General features: G+C 41.5%; 1 protein-coding gene across 5 annotated transcripts in view; it reads right to left on the bottom strand.

The window, feature by feature from the left end:
* BCL11B (BCL11 transcription factor B) overlaps nucleotides 1-18,454 on the bottom strand; it is a 190,223-nt gene that overhangs the window by 93,130 nt on the left and 78,639 nt on the right. For 3 of the 5 annotated variants that reach the window (XM_060263073.1, XM_060263070.1, XM_060263071.1), the window contains exon 3: nucleotides 8,401-8,607. The exons of the other annotated variants lie outside the window; for them this stretch is intronic. In XM_060263073.1, coding sequence (XP_060119056.1) covers nucleotides 8,401-8,607 — 207 coding nt within the window. The remainder of the gene's footprint in view (nucleotides 1-8,400; nucleotides 8,608-18,454) is intronic. 5 annotated transcript variants of the gene reach the window in all.

Here is an 18,454-nt window from a genome sequence, read left to right as displayed (position 1 = left end):
TGGACCCCCTGGTCCAATCCTTTTAAAACTTGGAGGGTATTTGCGGGAGAGGCACTGGATACTGTGCTGAAAATTTGCTGCCTCTGCCTCAAAAAATACCCCTCCCCAGAGCACCAGATACCTGCAGATCAATTATCCATTATACCCTATGGGAATCAGTCTTCAAAGGGAATAATGGAGTGCCCAGCAGAAATCCCCCCCCCCTTTTCCAGTGCCCAGAAGTGGGAGGAGGGCCTCCAAACCAGAGGATCCCCTGCCCCCACCCCCCCCGCCAGGATTGGTGACCCTACGGAGGGAAGACTAGCATATGCCAAGGTCATCCAGTGAATTTACAACTGGAGAAAGAGCAAGGATTTCAACTTGCTTTTCCCTCATCCAAGCCCCATGCTGCACTGGCTCAAACTATTATTAATCTTTTAAAAAAAAAATCTGCCCTCTCCTGCAGCTTACACATTGTTCGAAGGCCCAGGATATGATAGCTGACGACAACCAGCGCTTCCTCTTCCACACCTTTTTAAAAATGCAAAAATCCAGCCTTCTCTTTTAATATTTCTGATGTTGGCGACCGGTGTCGGCTCTCCCCATACAGTAACTGCTTTAAGGCGCTGCATAGAGCACCACATTAAAAATTAATTACACATGCTATTTTATTGATAGTGCATAATGTAATGAGCACCAGCTGTGCTAAACATCCAAACTCCTTTTTAAGATAGCTATAAAAAAGAGAGAGAGAAAGAAAGAAAGAAACTACACTTCCAAATGTTTCTCCTGTCACAGAAAGGAGGAAAAAAATACACACACACACCAACATCTTGTATGGATTTGAAACAGAATTCTTTGATTTAGCTCTACATTCAGAGCGTTTGAAGAGTTCAGGCAGTGGAGGCTCTATGTTTAGAATCAAATCCAGTTCAGTCTCTTAACCATTGCAGCCATTGTCTCGGCTGTGTCCTCGGTTACCTTGGATCCTTTTGTGTGTAGATTGTATAATAGTACTTTCCACCTGATGATGTTGCAATTAACGCACAAGCAAGCATACACACACACACACAAAATACAAGGGCTGGATATCTGGAAGTTGCAAACCTGTACTTTTCAAACATTTTCAACACTGTTACCCCCCTGCTGATTCTTAACTTTTGATGATAAGGTTTTTACTGCTGCTACATCTATTTACATGTCTTTCTAGAACAATAGCAACACTTAAACTTAAATTAACAGCACCAGAGGCACTGTGAGAGAAGGAAGCCCACCTCCCAATGAATTCTGGCTTTCTGCCTGCTTCTCTGCAATACCATAATTTGCATTTCACTTACGTATAAAATACAATGTCCAAAATATTTTTTTTTAAAGTTTGCACCTATCCACATCTACTTTTGAGTTTGGTGAGGGCATAAACTGGATCGACAGAAAGAAGATGGTTTGTGAATCATGTCTGTAGCTTTGGGAAGGTATTTCCACAGAAGCGCAAATTTAGGCACAAATTCCTTTTCTTCCACATGCCATAAATATTTCATTCAGATCAATAAATATACGCAGCAATGGCTAATAGGGCTTCTTCTGCCCAAGCACAAACTTTAGTAAATCCTCACTCTGGTAAAAGCAATGTTTTCACCATCCGTGGAAAAGCTAACTGTTTATATGCCGCAGCAGTATGTCAGTAGTTCTTTACCTGATACATGGACAGCTTCTTAGCATCCTTCTCACTCAACGTGTGCATGCGGGGTGGGAGGGGACATTGCGAGAATGTGTTTAGAACCCAATTTTGCTGTCTGCTTTACTCTGCATTCCAACCCTTCTGGCCACTGTACAGAAATGGCATCATATCTGCACTGTTCTCCTTGATTATTATGAAGCTTCTTTTTTCTTTCTTTTTTTTTAACAGGATGAGTTTGCATTCTTCCCTCTGATTACTGTTTTGTTTTCCCATTGATCCTCCAGTTTTAATAAAATCCAGTCTGGAAATGAAACAAAAGCTTGCTTCTTGTTTGAGTATGAAATGTGCAGAACACATACCATATCATTAACATAAACGTTTCTGAAATAATGCTGCTTTCTAGACAGACTGTATTAATTGCATCAAGCTCTCTCTCTCTCTCTCTCATTTTTTTCCTCCAGCAAGGGTGGTCTGATCTAGAGGTTCTCATTGGCTGCTAGTTTATAAAACTAACACAGAAAAAAAATGAATGCATGAGTATAATTGAAGGGGGAGAGGAGAATACACACAGAGAGACACCAGTTATTTTACTTACAGGTACCTCCCAACCACCACCTTGTTTGTATGCTTTCCTTTAACCATGCCAAGAAATCCCCAAACTAGTTAAACTATGCAGTAAACAGAAGCAAAGCAAATGAATGTGAATGGTACAAGATCACTCAGTGATTTTTCAGAATGCCTTAACAATGAATGCCAACCGAGCTCCTTGCGTTAAGGAGACACTGTTTCACACTCTCAGAGCTAGGGCCGGCCCCGTGTTTTTCTCCGTGTTGGACCTTGAACTTCACAGCCTTGACCATTAATCAAGACTGTCAATGCTCACTTGCTTCTTTTTAAATATGCATAATTCCTTCCCATTTTTAAAAAATCTATCTGTGATAAGTGGGAAAGATTCCATTTCACCGCTTGGCAAAAAAAAATGTATGTACATCAGACAGAATTAATTATTTTTCTACATGTGTAGCTGACACGAGGCTCAGAAAGCCTTGGAAAAGGTCTGTATTTATCAGTGAAATCTTGTTCACAATGAAAAGCAGAAAGAAAGGGCATGATCCACAGCCCCACAAAAGCAAAGCCTGCTTGTTCTTTCTTATAAAGGAAAAATTTCAACTTGCATAATAGTGCTCTGCCTCCTTGCCATTTACTAAGTTCTCCCCTCTCTTAGAATAAGGGATCAGAAACTAGAGGAGCCCAGGGCCAAATCTGGCCCCCAGAATGATGCCACCTGGAATCCGGTTGACAGCACAAAGACAAGAGAGTTCTCTCATTAGGTAAGAGTATCTGAATTTTCTTATTCTCTTTCTTCCTTACCCCCCACTCTTTTTGTATCAGACTGTAAGCCATTGGTTTAAATTATGCCAGAATGAATGAACTGGAAGACAGGCAATTAATTCATTAAAATGCAATTAATTCATTAAAAGCATAAAGAGATGGGAGGCCGCTTGTAGAACCAAGGGCAGACAGGAGGCCATGCAGAAGACTGCAGGCGCCTCATCCTACCACCATTTTCCACTCCCTTCCCAAAGTGATCTTCCATGAAAACATGGTTGCACACTATGATCATAGAAAAGTATGGAACCAAAACTAGATTACTGGAAGAACCAGACTCAGCCAACAAAGGGGCCCTGCACTGCAAGATCTTACAAGTTTTCAGTACTAGAACTCTCTATTTTGCCAGTTGGAACAATTATCTGAATTAGCATTTAGTAGCTCCACATTCATGTATATCCATAAGGGATGGCCTATTTATCACAATGGAAGGAGATGGTCTGTACATGCAGAAAAAGGCACAACAGATGTGATCTGCCATTGAAATAAATGGAATGGCCCCAGTGGACAGAAAATGCCCCGTTTTCAAAAACTTCTGCGATATTATAGCATTATGCCACAAGCTTTTGGAGACTGGGCATCTTCTTCAGAGTTTTTAATATAAGAATCTCAACAATAATTTTGATGGGGGGGAAACAGAGACCTCAAAGGAAAACATCAGGTTTAAGTGAGTCTCAGGAAGAAAGTAGAGATAGGTTAACTAATGGTGTCACTGGTAGATCCAGTGGTGGTTATTATGCACGTAGGCCATCAAGCAGATATAGACATAGAAGGTTATAACTCTGCTTGGGGTTGTGCACTGCCCAGCTACATGTACGTGGCAACATTTCAGCTTGTGAAAAATATACAGTTGTGAACTGTGATGATAAGCTATCATGGCAGTCAGTACATCAGGTCTTTTGGCTGTGAACAGAAAATGCCATACCAAAACAGTAACAGGAGACAAATATAGATACAGATATAGAGTTCAATGCCTTAATCTGGATAGTCCAGGCTAGCCTGGTCTCATCAGATCTTGGAAGCTAAATCAGGGTTGTCCCTGGTTATTATTTAAATGGAAGACCACCAAGGAATACTAGGGTCATGGTGCATACCCACATGAAGGCAAGCCACCTCTGAACATCTTGTTGCCTTGAAAACTCTACAAGATCACCATAAATCAGCTGTGACGATGGTCAGAAAGAAAAAAAATCTCAGTGGCATATGGTATATATGAAAGACTCAAACATGCACAGGCAACAAGGAATGCAGAATGTCCACTACAAAACTGCTCAAGGTTCAGATTGCTTCAGTTGTGAAGACCATGCCAGTTTTGAACACTCTCTCCGTAAGAGCTTCTTTCCTCTACAAATTCCCCAATCTGTGTATGTCCCAAGAGCACTGTGAGGTTTTACTGGTTTGGATTTTAGGTTAAACTTTTAAATTTTTTAATTATATCTTATTTGTAATTTGCCCATTTCATATTTAAGAAACAGCATGGTCTAGTGGTGAAAGCGTTGGACAAGATGCTGAGAGACCCATGACCGACTGTCATGGACACTTGCTAGGACATCATGGGGCAGTTACTCTCTCTTAGCCTAACCACCTCACAGGGTTGTCATGAGGATAAAATGAAGAAGGGGTGAATGTTGTAAGGCACTTTGGTTCCCAATTGGGAAGGAAGAAGCATGCAAAATAAAAGAGTCTCCCTTACTCCAGTGTGTGCTAAATGGGGGGGTTTAAAAAAATTATTAATCTGGGACTGCATGTGTATGTGTGTGTGTGTGTGTGTGTGTGTGTGTGAAACTTTGAGATGAGGATGAAAGGCAAATTAATTTTTACAAATGGTAACCCAAAATTGTTATTTTATTCCTTTCAATTTGGAGTGCAAATCTGAATGCTGAAGGTACGTTGCCGGTATCCAGGTGGGGCCTGGCGATCTCCCACTTTTACAACTAATCTCCAGTTGGCAGAGATCAGCTCCCCTGGAGAAAATGGCTGCTTGGAAGGGTGGACTCTCTGGCATTGTACCATGCTGGGGCCCCTCCCCTCCTTGCCAGGTATTTTCCAACACAGACCTGGCAACCCTACTTCAGACTGAAAAGTGGTTGAAAAAATAATGTCCATTTCCATAAAATGAGTACAACTCTGCAAAGAAAGAAATAATTATAGAAAACAAATGTGATTTGAAATAATTCTAAGCATGTTTAGAAAACTGAGAAGTTACCCAGTATAGGAAGTGTAAAGAGTAATGAATAAGGCAATGGTTAAGATTCAGAATTCCTTGGTGTTTTAAAAAATGCAGGTTGAGGTTTGGTGAAAGGATTACTAAATTCGTTCAGCAAACTTTCTAGTACTAGCACAGACCTGCTAGGCGATTCTTAATCTTACTGCATTCAATATTAAAATTATGACATATTCCATTCAAAGAGAAGCTACTTCCAATTTTAATTCTCCACAAAAATATGGGCTCAGAGGACCCACCTTCACTATACTTGCGCTTGCAATATTTCCTAATTTCTTCTGTTCTGTGGGCTGAAGGAAACAGAACGGGGTTAAGCGCCTCCTCTCCAAGGGAGAGAAAATGTTTCTTTAAAGCAAAACCTGACCAACTAATGTCACAAACACTTAGCATGTGCTTTGATATAACCTGTTCTCTAAGTGCTGTAGACTGCAGCAAACACTACAGGAAGCCATGATGGCATGTCTAACCTCCAACACAGAACTGGCACCGTTTGTTCGGCAAATAGGTAAGTCCAAAGGCCTAACAGCATATGACGATAAATTGGGAAGGAAGAAGCATGGAAAATACAAGAGCCTCCCTTACTCCAGTGTGTGCTAAAGCGAGTTACTCATTCCTTATCTATTCAAAGTTTTATTCTTTCCATTAGTGGCATATGTTTGTCTTAGAAGGGGTGAGCAAACACAGTGGCGCTTCCCTGATATACGTTCCACATGGACGACACTCCTGTCTATAATACACCAAATAAATGCTCTTGACGTGACTATCGGTCGGGTAACGTTACTAAAATAACCACAGGGCGCTTGGTTTGTTCACAGAAGAGAGAGGCTTTCCAAATAATACTTGATTCGCTTCACCTCTCATTCCACAGCTCTGCCATTAAAGTCACCATCCTCATCATTCACCATATACATAACCTGTGCACTTGCACTACATTTATTTGTTTATTTCCTGCTTTTCTCCACAGCTGGGCTTAGAACATCTTTCTCTCCTCCTCCATCCTCCCACAACATCAACCCTCTGATGTACACCAGGCTGGGTTTGCGACAGGCCCAAGATTGCCCAGCGAGCTTCCATGGTAGAAGTGGGGATTTGAACCCTGGGCTCACAAGTTCCTAGCCCAACCCTCTATCAACTACGCCACGTTGCCTCGGATAAAAGCCTTCCCCTGCTGTACTATGGGATCCTTTACACTGCAATGGACTTAACCTGTTATCTGTTCTATCATGAAGCTAGGAATGTTCCCTTTCTCCTGCTATGGCTTTGTGGTGCAGTTCTGTCACATGTCATTATATGCACTGCAGGCGATATCGACGAGTAGGCATCACTTAACCAAGTGGATGGTGGTGGGGGTTCCCCTTCATTTTTTTTTTTTTACATCAAGTAGATGAAACTCATACACTCATCCTTCATAGGATAGTGCTGTAGTAATGAACACACCGCTTGTTGGAAGAACAGGCTCTTCCTATGAACAAAATATCTCCTGGGAAGATATAGCAAAACAAAAGTGCAACCCCCCAGGGAAGAAGCCTGGGCCGCCTGCAGTGGCTGAGTAATAACTGTGTAGTTATTGCACCACATGAAGTGTCTTATAATAGGACCGAAACTCCTGAAACCTACATTTTCATTTGGCAGAAGTCTGTGAATTTGTTTATGCTCTCCTTTTCGTTTAAGCTTACGTACTTCTATTACTAGCCAACCTCTCACTCATTTCTCCCTCTTTGTCCTCCTCTATCTTTCTTCTATCTTTTCCCTCAACAACTTTGTCTTTTCTTTGTGCTTCTCATATATTTCTCAGCCACACTCAAGGAAATCTATAGGTCATGTTACGCTTGCCACTTGTTCCTTATTTCAAGGAACAGTTCTTTATATTGTATTGATAGGAAAATTCACGTAAAAGTAAGATGCGCCAGTCGCTACCAAAAAAGCAACGTTAATTTGTTACAAGAACAGCGTATTCTAATAAAGCACCATTTATGTTCTGATACATGTCATACATCATTTTCTTACAAGGTCTTCCTAATTTTTTAGTTCTTCACAGGTGGCAGCCCTGGTTAAAATAGCTGTATGGGATGCAATTTTATTCTCATTTATATCTTGAATGTTTGTAAAAGAGAGAGATAGCAGAAATCTGATTATCTGGAAAGGTTCTGGTTACAGTAGTTTCGAATATTGGTATTAAACTACAGGAAAAACTGTGGGGTACTATATCCCTGAATTTTCAACGGAACCATCTCATAAAGATATTGCACTTTACTCCCATGTTTGGACCATACAGAGTACAGTACTTAAAGGGTTGATCTAGTGGCAGGGGTGGAATTCTAGCAGGAGTGCCTTTGCATATTAGGCCACACACCCTTGATGTAGCCAATCCTCCAAGAGTTTACAAAAAAGAGCCTTGTAAGCTCTTGGAGGGTTGGCTACATCAGGGGTATGTGGCCTAATATGCAAAGGAGCTCCTGCCAGAATTCCACTCCTGCCTAGCAGTAACTTTCCCTCAAGAAGAACTAAGTACACCTCAACTGCCTTTCTGTCACCTATTGGACTTAGGCTGAACGTTGTATGCCATTCGTGGCTTATTCTTTCAGTGGCTTTTGACACGTATCATGTGTTCTCAGTGGAGACTGGTTTCTTTACATTGTTTCCCATACAAAGCATTGAAGAAACAAAAATGGATGGAAGGAATTAACAAGAAGCGTTGTTTTTTTAATAGCAGTGGAGGGAAAGTGTATGGACCGCAAGTATGCCATATGCCTACAAGATCTAAAGAAAGACCTCTGTATAAACCATTAGGCAAGGAAGGCCTCAGATGTTAAAAGTTATCCAATTAAGCTTAAACAGCCCAGAGAAATCAAGGCTTGATATCAGGATATCACATAAATGTGAGGATTCTCAGACATGCCTTCAGGAAAACAGAACAACAGCAACTGGTGGCATCATCTGAGGCCAGCTAGGCCTCCCTCCACCCCCCAAAAAAGGAAGAGGAGACCAATCTCCATTCCCTCCTTGGAGATGGCAAGGAATTTTTACCAGTGCTTTGGCTGTTCCCGAATGGCAATGACGCTTCCACAATAAAGAGAGCACTGTGTTGGCAGCTGACCTTCAGATAGTGACAATAAAATATTTCTATTACCTGACAACTGACAATGACATCCATATGTGCCTGACGTCTCAGTCTGAGACCCGCCAACTGAGACTGCGCGCGCACCACAGCAGGGCAGGCTAAGGCAAGGCGGGATTGAGGTCAGAGCACGGAGAGGTGGCGGTGCGATCACTGATGTGTGAGGGTGGGAGGAGGCAGTTATGGAGGCCGCCGGCAGCTTTGCAGGCCTGGACGGCCCTGAGGAAAAAACAATAGAGAAATCTGTCAGTGGCACCTAGGTCTGAAGGGAAAGGTGAAAAACAGGAGCAATGTACAACTGCCGGGCCTTATTCACAGCTCACAAATTCACGGGTCTGATGTCAGAAGAATTGAGGTGGCCCATATTTGGGGGATATTCTGAACATTTTATTTAGTACCTCTCATTGTGTTTCTATTACCACTTATGATCCTATTTAAAAGAAGAGGAGGAGGAGGCTTTTATACCCCACTTTTCTCTACCTTAATGAATCTAAGGGTGGCTTAAAATTTCCTTCCCTTCCTCTCCCCACAACAGGCACCTTATGGGGCAAGTGGGGCTGAGAGAGTTCTGAGAGAACTGCAAGCTTCATGTGGAGGAGTGGGGAATCAAACCTAGTTCTCCCATTACAGTTCATTGCTCTTCACCACTACACCACATTTTATTGGGTGGGATACTTTCACATGCACCCATGCCTTCTGGATGGAACAGGGTACAGATCTAACTTAACAAAGGAATCAATTATCTTTACTTTTATTATCCTTATTTCTTATACCCTCTTGTACTTCTCCAGTCATTTTTATAAGCCTACTTCCTTATCAGGCTATGTCTGAATATGCAGTCACCTGGTTCATGCCTTTTTATACAACGATTATATTTTGGGATCTTTCTCTATGGTTAATAGAAAACTTGTTACAGACAGAGTATTATTAGCAGAGTATTGTACATCCAGACAAACTTCCTGCCTTCTGTTTCAGAAATGTGCGTTTCAATTCTGGAAGCATCATCCAGCAGCACAAAATGTGCTTTCAAAAAAAGCACAGGTTGTTTTGTAGAACTGTCGTTCCTACTTTTGCTGTTCTCTCAATGCTGAGTACCGAAATAATTGTGCAAGGAAAGAGATCGTTTTAGGAGCTAGTGGTCTATGATCATAAAAGTCTCATGATGGGGTTCTCCTCCTGCCCCATTAATACAGCAAATAATTAAGGCTGCCATAATATGCCAGGTTAGAAAGTGACTACCCTCCATCTAATAAAACAGTATAAAAATTATGCCACAATAAGCCAGGTGAGAGTCCCAACATTTTCCTCTGTCTTTTCCTTCTTCTATAAAGTGGTATAGCTACTTGGGCAAGCCACTTTCTGGAAGCTCCAACAGGAAAGGGCTGGAGATGGCCAATGAGAGCGGTTATTTTAGATGCGGTGCAGAGGAAAACCAGAGGAGACTGTCAAGAACCTGGGATACATTCTCAGGAACCGGACTGACGAGGGAGGGGGGTGGATTATTGTTTTATGGCTGTCCTAATGCAGCTGGTCAACAGAGAACTGGAGATGCCTTGCCAAGCTGCCACTGAACGGGGCTCGGCACATCAGCGAAGGCAAAGTGCAGCAACTGTCAGCTCAAGCAGCTTCGGTAAAGTGCCAGAAATCAAGCTCCCAAATAAAGCATTCACAGGCCGCTGTGGCTGCCTTTGCCACTTGAGCTATAGCCAGATATGCATTTTGCATGCTCCGCTTTTATGTAGTCTGTTTCTCCGTACTGAACCTACAAAGAATAGAGCAACCCCGCCCCCCCGCCAATAATTGGAAGGGGAAAAAATAGATATTGTATTCCTCCAACTGTATTATTCATTCTTTAAACGCATCTAGAAATCATCTGTTATTTAAAACAGTATTTAGTCTCTGCTCCTGCTCTGTTGGAAGCATTTTCTCTCTTGCTCTCTTGGCAGTAGTCAGAATGTAGTGCTATGACTTAAGCAATTAAATAAAAGCATAAAAATATGTACACAGACACACGTCGTATGAAGTTAACCTTCCGTCAGAGCTAATCGGAACTCAGCCCGGCTGCTGTATATCCTGATTTTCAATCACTACAGCTTCCGTTACATCTTTATTTAAAGCCCGTGTTTACCTGAAGCCTTTGAATTAGAGTAGTTAACAATCAAAAGGAGCTTGTGTCATAAATTTACAAGTCTCATGGGTGAGGGTGTTTATTTTATTGAGATTTCCATTCTAGTTCGTTCACAGAGCTCAGAGAGAGCAACAATTAAATAAAAAATGTATATGAGATGAACAGATAAGATGTCTAGCAACACTATAGTTAAAGTGAATGAACATTTAGCTCCAGCAACCAAGGGATGAAATAAAGTATGTCTGTATACCAGGATAACCCAGAAAGCATCTAGTCCTTCGATTTTTAGGGAAGAGGGATTCTAGAACAGCACAATCCTAACAATGACTTTCCAGGGGCTAAGTCCCACTGACCCGTGACCTGGATGGCCCAGGCTAGTCCAATCTTGGCAGATTTTGGAATTTATGAAGTGTTGGCCCTGATTAGTACTTGGATGAGAGACCACCATGGAAGTCCAGGGTCACTTTGCAGAGGCAGACCACCTCTGTTTGTCTCTTGACCTATGAGTTGTCTGCAGATTGAAGGCACTTCACACACACACATCAGCCCCACTGCATAGACCAGAGCAGAATTCTAAGAACAGCTTCTTAAGACTGCTGTCTACATTTTCCACGAGCTACTGTAATCTGAGTTTGACAAAGAGCAGGATTCAACCACGGGTGGAAAAGGAAGCAAGGGGTCTTCTTTGACCTTTGAAAAGGTTATGCTGAGGATCATGGACAGTCACGTGGGGTTGGGGGCTGAAGTAAGAAGGATAATTGAGTGAGACTGAGAAAGCAAACTCACTGGATCCAGCTTACAGTGTTGCCAAGTAAAAATGGGGGGGGGGGCTATATGGGATGTTGGAGGGCGATTGTAGAATCATTTAGAAACACAGCCATATCGCTGTAGCCACAGCACAGTACTTTTTTTCTGACAAGTTTTCTGCACAGACAAGGTTTCTGTACTATAATTCACCATCAATTTTTTCCATCATACTGCCCAAAAAACACCCTCTGGGCAAAGACTAGTTTTTGAACGATAACAACTCTTTGCGAAGATACAAGAACACAAACACCAGTAACAAAAGATAAAAAAAAAAAAAAAAACCCTTCTCCCTGCATTTCAAAGCAGTACCTATTTTTCTAATGCATCCTATTCATCTTGAGTGTCCCAGTTCAAAAGCTACAGTCAGCATGTTGAATTGACAGCTACACATGTGAATCCAATAGGGGTACTTCATTCTTGGCAGAAGATCCAGTGCTCCAGTCTACTCGGACTGTGTGTGATTTTGTCATTTATCTTAAATGGCTAAGAGACTAGGAGGGCAAAACATTTGTGTGAAGCTGTTGCCAAGACCACAAGTGAAGGGGTCTAAATCTCCAGTGTCGTTCCAAAGCATCAAGGAAAAAAAAATGTGTGCATTTATGAGAAGCGGCTTCTTCTATAAACAAGAAAAATATTGCTGCACTTGGGGGGATTTTTTCCCCCCTTTCACAACTTTTTGATCTCACTTTGAATTTGCTGGTAACAACCCCACTAAGAGGGACTATATCTACATTGCAAACCAGAGATGACTTTTTTGGGCACTATGTTAATGAAAACAGATGGTAGGCACTTGATGTCTGAAGAGACAGAAACAACTTCACCTGTAGTTTGAAAAGAGAAGCAATAATATCAGGACTTTTCCCAGAGTTGAAGAGGACCATTGGATGATCCATCCGGGACTAACCTTGGTTCTAGACAACCAAAGGCCACTGCACAAGGGAGCAATTCAACAGTAATATTTAGGAAAATCCCTATATAAATAATGCCAAAAGAACTTCATATGTTTCATATGCCCACTAATAGTGCTTTTTTTTTGTAGAAAAATCCCTGCAGGAGCTCATTTGCATATTAGGCCACACCACCAGGTCTGGGAGCATGTGGCCGCCACATGGTGAGCTGGGCTAGCCGGAGCCCTGGCCAGCCTAGGTGAAGCTCCACTCCTGTGGGCTCCGGCAGGGGAAAAAAAACCCTACCCATTTACAGCAGTAGTATTGTGGAGTGGTTCAAGAAGGCACTTTTTATAAACCACTCCCTGCATAACAGTAACTTGTGCCTTAGACAGTTCCTAATTCTAGTCCTACAAGCATTGTTTACTTGCTTTCTTATGCTGTGCTTTATATTTTGTAATTCACTTTGGTTCTCAACAAGAAGCGCAGGCCATAAAGTAAAGGAGATGGCAACAGGCACTGGATCAATAGTCTTCAGCAGAACCCTAGAAGGGAGACCAATTATTATGATGTCCAAATGTCACACATCTGTTCTATATGCAAGGGGCTGACTGATAGTGCCTTGCCTGAAAAGTCCACATCAGTGAAGTCCTGCGTGAGATGAGATTTTTACTTCCAGTTCATAGCTCAGTCTCCTTCCTAGCCACAAGGCAACATGAGATGAGGGGCCATGGCTCAGTGGTAGAGGATCTGCTTGGCATGCAGAAGGTCCCAGGTTCAATCCCTGGAATCTCCAGTTAAGAGAAACCAGGCAGTAGGTGATGTGACAGACCTCTGTCTGAGACCCTGGAGAGCTACTTCCAGTCTGAGTAGATGATACTGACCTAGATGGGGCAATGGCCTGATTCAGTAGAAGGCAGCTTCATGTATATTCATGTATGAGATAACCCCCAGAGCTAAAATCAAATTCCCTTCAGGCATGCTGCAACAGAAAGTGGGAAAGCAGAACCACAACCCATTCAAGTTTCGGATTTCCCCACTCCTTTGTAGTAAAGGACTAGGGAGAACAAAAGGCCTACAGGCCCCAACTCGTAATACAGCCTCTTCTGACCAAGGGCTGTGCAGTCTGTCTCCAACAAACCACACCTCTATTAAAAATGAGGGTGGTAGATATCTTCTTTATTGAGTCACAACCCTTAGGCTTTTGAGTGGATGCCAACCTGACCCAGAGAGTATCACAGGCAAGGCAGGGCCTCCCTATATTAGACCCAAGCGATACCTAGAGAAAAAGACGAAGAGTACTCTAACAGGAGATTAGAACACCAAATGAAGGCACACAATCTGCAGAGTCCAACATTCTGGCCAATCTGTATGGTCCATGAGCACCAAAATTCTTTTCATTTCAAGACTAATGGTTGCCAGCCTCTAGGTGGAGATCTCCTAGAATTCCACCTAATCTCCATATGGCAGAGATCAGTTCTCCTGGAGAAAATGGCTGCTTTCGAGAGTGGGCTCTATGGCATTATACCATGATTAGGTCTCTCCCCATTTCCAGACCCTGCCTCCTCAGGCCCCATCAGGAATTTCCTCATCCCTGAGTTTGCAATAGGGTTGCCAGGTCCAACTCAATAAATAATCTGGGGGCTTTGGGTGTAGAGCCAGGAGCAAGACTGTGACAAGCACAACTGAACCTGTTCCGGCCACATTTAAAGGGACCTTACGCCTTTTAAATGCCTTCCCTCCATTTGGAAATACTGGAGGATGGGGCACTTTCTTTGGGGGCTCACAGAATTGGACCCCCTGGTCCAATCTTTTTGAAACTTGGGGGAGTGTTTTGAGGAGGCACTAGATGCTATGCTGAAAATCTGGTGCCTCTACTTCAAAAAACAGCCCTCCCCCCAAGGCCCCAATAACCAAGGATCAATTCTCCATTATACCTTATGGGAACTGGTCTCCACAGGGTATAATGGAGTGCCCAGCAGACATTTCCCTCCCCCACCCCTGCTTTCTGATGACTCTGAAATGGGAGGAAAGCCTCCAAAAGTGGAGGATCTCCTGGCCCCATTTGCAGTACATGCAGACAATTTCTGGTTAATATGCAGTATTTCCAAAGGACCTACCATGACAAGTCCAGTTATGTCTTCAGCAACTACAGACCAAAACAACAGAGCGCTTTTTTTTGTAATTCCTCTCCAGTAAAACCAATTAACTGATTTGCAATTTGTTTCTTTCGGTGGTTTGTTTTTTTATCAGACTTGAGCAATCCAGTAAACAAAGAACTGGAAAGCTCTTATTAGGTAAAAGGATAAAGGAAAGAGTGTAGGAAACAGAGGCTCCATATTTGTCTTTTCATTGGAAAAAATCCAGCAGCAATCGGCAGTCCAACACTTACGAATATTACATTTATGCCCCTGATGTACTGTCCCCAGACAAATGTTCAAGTTTATGCAGTATTTTTATGCAAGCATCAGCACAAAGATGGGGTGGGAACGAGGGAAAGAAGTTGGCATATTTTAATTGGACATCAATAAGGACCATTTATTTGAAAACCCGTACAGTTGCATTCTTGTGATGACACAGCTTTAAAAGACTTCAGAGTTTATCACACTACATCTCTCTTGATTTGGAATAGACTTATTATATAAGGGAATGGGAGAAGTGAGGGAGTAGGTTGGTGGAAGCTTACTTTTTTGTCTCTTACATTATATGCTAATAAATTCTCTTTCTTGGTACATTTTCTTGCGTTTCTGCATTGTGAGTTACAAAACAACACCATCTCAACTTCAGGGGATTAAAATACACACAATCCAAACAAACCCTGTTGAGATGTTCTGAGAGGACAACTAGTTTCAATTACATTTGCACCAGTGCATTTCCTGGAAAATGTGATCCCAGAACTAGTTGTAGTGCTACACTCTGTATGGCACTGTCACACAAACCAGGTTGAATTCCTGGAGTTTTTAATTTGACCCTCATCTCCCACCACCACCAAGAAGTGCATTCTAATCCAAACTGCATCTGGAAAAATCCTGGGGCTCAATTCTGATTTTGCATTATTACACCACTACAATGCAGACTGTAGATTATCTTGATCACTGCTGTCATATGCTCCTAGCTGAAAAGCAAAGACTTTATAATTTTTTCTACAAAAACTGCAGGTTTTTTCTCATGTGTCAGTTTTAAAAGGGGGGCAAAATAAGGAGCTACTTACCAGTCCAAAAATCCAAACTGCACACACTAATAAAAGTTACAACCAAGATGAACAAACATCATTTACTAATTAAACACACAGAAAGCAAAAGCTTCTAACAGTTTACCTGGAATTTATCATGAATCTAACAGTCAATCAATCCTATCTCAAATGAAATGACATTTGCTTCAATGCTGTTTTGTAAAAAGTCTTCCAGTCCTAAATTGAGAATCTTCTGCAGACACTGTCATCCCTATTCTGTATAGACATAGTGCAACAGAGAATAAAATCTACCAGTTCAATAGACTACTGTCTATGTAAAATGGTCAACAACAACAAAAAAATAGAATTTGGTTGGCCCACTACTTTCACAACCAGTACAATAGGAAAGCTAGCTTTTAATGCTTAATTTCAGTCAGGTGGTTTAATTTTAATCTTTTCCAGAGAGATGCAAGACTTGGAATTGGAATCTCCCATAACAGGAGTTACCTACTATTCTTCTAAATGCCCCCCGTTTTCATGGAAGAATGCCAATGTGTGTCTTACATTTAAGGCTTCTTTTCAACATGTAATTTAATACTTGGATTTTCCATTTGGGAAAATAGCCGATCTCTCTCTCACACACACACACACACACACACACACACACTCATTCACACACACACACAAAAACAGTGTTGAACTTTATTGTATCTTCAGCCATCATACTAAATCTGAAACCAGTTCCCAACAAAGTCAATTGGAATTTTAACACCAGAATTATTTCTATTAATTATCTGTATTTTTTCCCACTTTTAGCAACCTGATATGAATGAATATAAAACAAACAGCCCTGGATTAAATATCTTTTCTGCAGATGGGCACTAAGACTTCAGGACTGTAGACACTGATAAATACCAAACACATCTAAGAATTATTTTTGTACTTCCTCGCTCCCTATATTATCCCTCCCTCCAAAAAAGAGCAAAGAGAAACAAACCACAGAGCGTCACTGAAATTTAAAACATTACAAAACAAAGCCATATTTCAGGTATGGTCTTCATTTCGTTTCATTTGCATCTAGGAAACAAAGAAAACAGTGCTAATGCACAACCATACCCACTTCTTTTTTAAAAGGAAAACCTTTTAGCATTTTAGTATTCACTGTGGGACATTTACACTTCATATGATGGTTCTTATTAAGGTATTTCTGATGTTCAGAGTGCCCAGCTAACAAAAGCCGCATTTTTCTTCCTTGCTTAAACCTTGTGCAAGAGGATTTACAATTCTCGCGAAAACCATACAAGCTATACACTATTCCCCCTCTACTGATGAAGAAATGCAGGCTGCCTCGCATCTTATGGCAATAACATGTACATACTTGCAAATGATGGGTCTCTGCAGCAATCTCCATAATGCTGTGTGAGCCCATTCTCACCTTTTTTAACCTTATATGAGCCAAAGAGATCCACAATAACCCCGGGCCCCACAACATGCATATAGTATAGGCATACTGTTAAAAAGTGATAAGTGTGGAGGGGTTTTTTGTGGGGTGGCAGAAATAAAGGTTCAAAGCAGGTTACAAGTGTGCATCCGCTTACCCACAGTAACATATAATGAGGCCTTGGGAGTGTGTTCACATTGAGACTCAAATCACTTTTGAACCTCCCTCTGCTCTATTTATTTTAATGTATGACCCACAGAAAATGCAGAAGGGGGGGAACAAGAAAAGGGAATTTGCAGGGCTTTTCTGTAGAAAAAGCCCAGAGGAACTTATTTGCATATTAGGCCACACCCCCTGACAACCAGCCAGTCAGAAATGTGTTCCTATGAGCTCCTGCTCAAAAAAAGCCCTCAAAATTTCTTATGTGAACTAGCCTTCTAGATGATGCATATTTCCCATTTCCACTGCACTCTGAAACACTAGCTGCTCTACACATCTTGTGTGTGCAAATGCCCTAAGCACTACATGAAAACAGAAAGCCCAAGCTACACAAGGAATACCCATGGCATTCATAGACCCATGTCGATGGAGAGCTGGTCAGACAGCATGTGAAATTTCTGAAGCCTTTATAAACCGCAATGACAATATCTGCCATTGCAAGACAGAGCTCTGTGTAGTCTGTTATTCATAGCATTGGGGGGGGGGGTTTACATTGGCCTTGTAGCATGTCTACATAGGTGACTCGCACAATGAGACAATCCTTTTGCTAAACTCTCAAAGAAATGGTGTGAAGCCTTTCCAAAAAAGAGGTTGACTCACTTCCTTTTCCTGTAACAATTGTTAAAAAAGAATTGTGGAACCATCTTTCTGTGTCACATTGCAGCTTCTCAGCTGTGATCCAATGCTTTCCCTGTATCCCATATCAAAACCCAACACATAATAGGTACATGTGTATTTTTTAAAAAATCCCAAAAAGCAGAAAACAACAGTTTGAACATTTGTAAAATACACATAGTACTATGAGAAAAAAAAACCTCAGATACATGCACACAAACATTGCATACACCAAGGTACACACAAGAAACTGCACACACACAATGCAAAAACCAAAAAAGACATTTGGCCTTTTTCGTGAATACCCAAGATCATGATTGATTTTGACTACTCTCTTCAAGTTAAAGGTAGCTTTAAACTTGCTTGCTTTTTTTTTTTTTTGCAAGCATGGATTCCTTCTGAATTGATACATTTCTTTATAGTTAGGATTCCTACTGATATTGCATAAATGAGTCATAGATCAAGAAAAAGAATAGTGAGAGCAAGAAGAGGAGAGAATTTGAGACTGAGGGACACTGGAACAGAAACTTGACAATCCCCTTACTCCCTCTCCCCCTCCTCCGCACCCCCCCCCCACACCAAGACATTAATTCTCACAAGTCGGAGAAAATTACTATGCATGAATGCAAAAAGCATGATCAGGAGTAATTAACATGGCTTCATATGCAAATTTTATTAATGCAGAAGTACAAAGTCATTATGCAAATGAAACTTACGTCAACTCTCTTGACAAATATTCATCTCTGCAGCTCAAGTTTCTCTCTTTTCTAAAAAAAAAATTGCACTTTCGATTTTTA

Source organism: Heteronotia binoei, chromosome 21 (genome assembly GCF_032191835.1).
Source record: "Heteronotia binoei isolate CCM8104 ecotype False Entrance Well chromosome 21, APGP_CSIRO_Hbin_v1, whole genome shotgun sequence".
NCBI lineage: Eukaryota > Metazoa > Chordata > Lepidosauria > Squamata > Gekkonidae > Heteronotia > Heteronotia binoei.
Note: the sequence above shows the minus strand (reverse complement) of the source record. Positions and strands in the feature narration are given on the sequence as shown.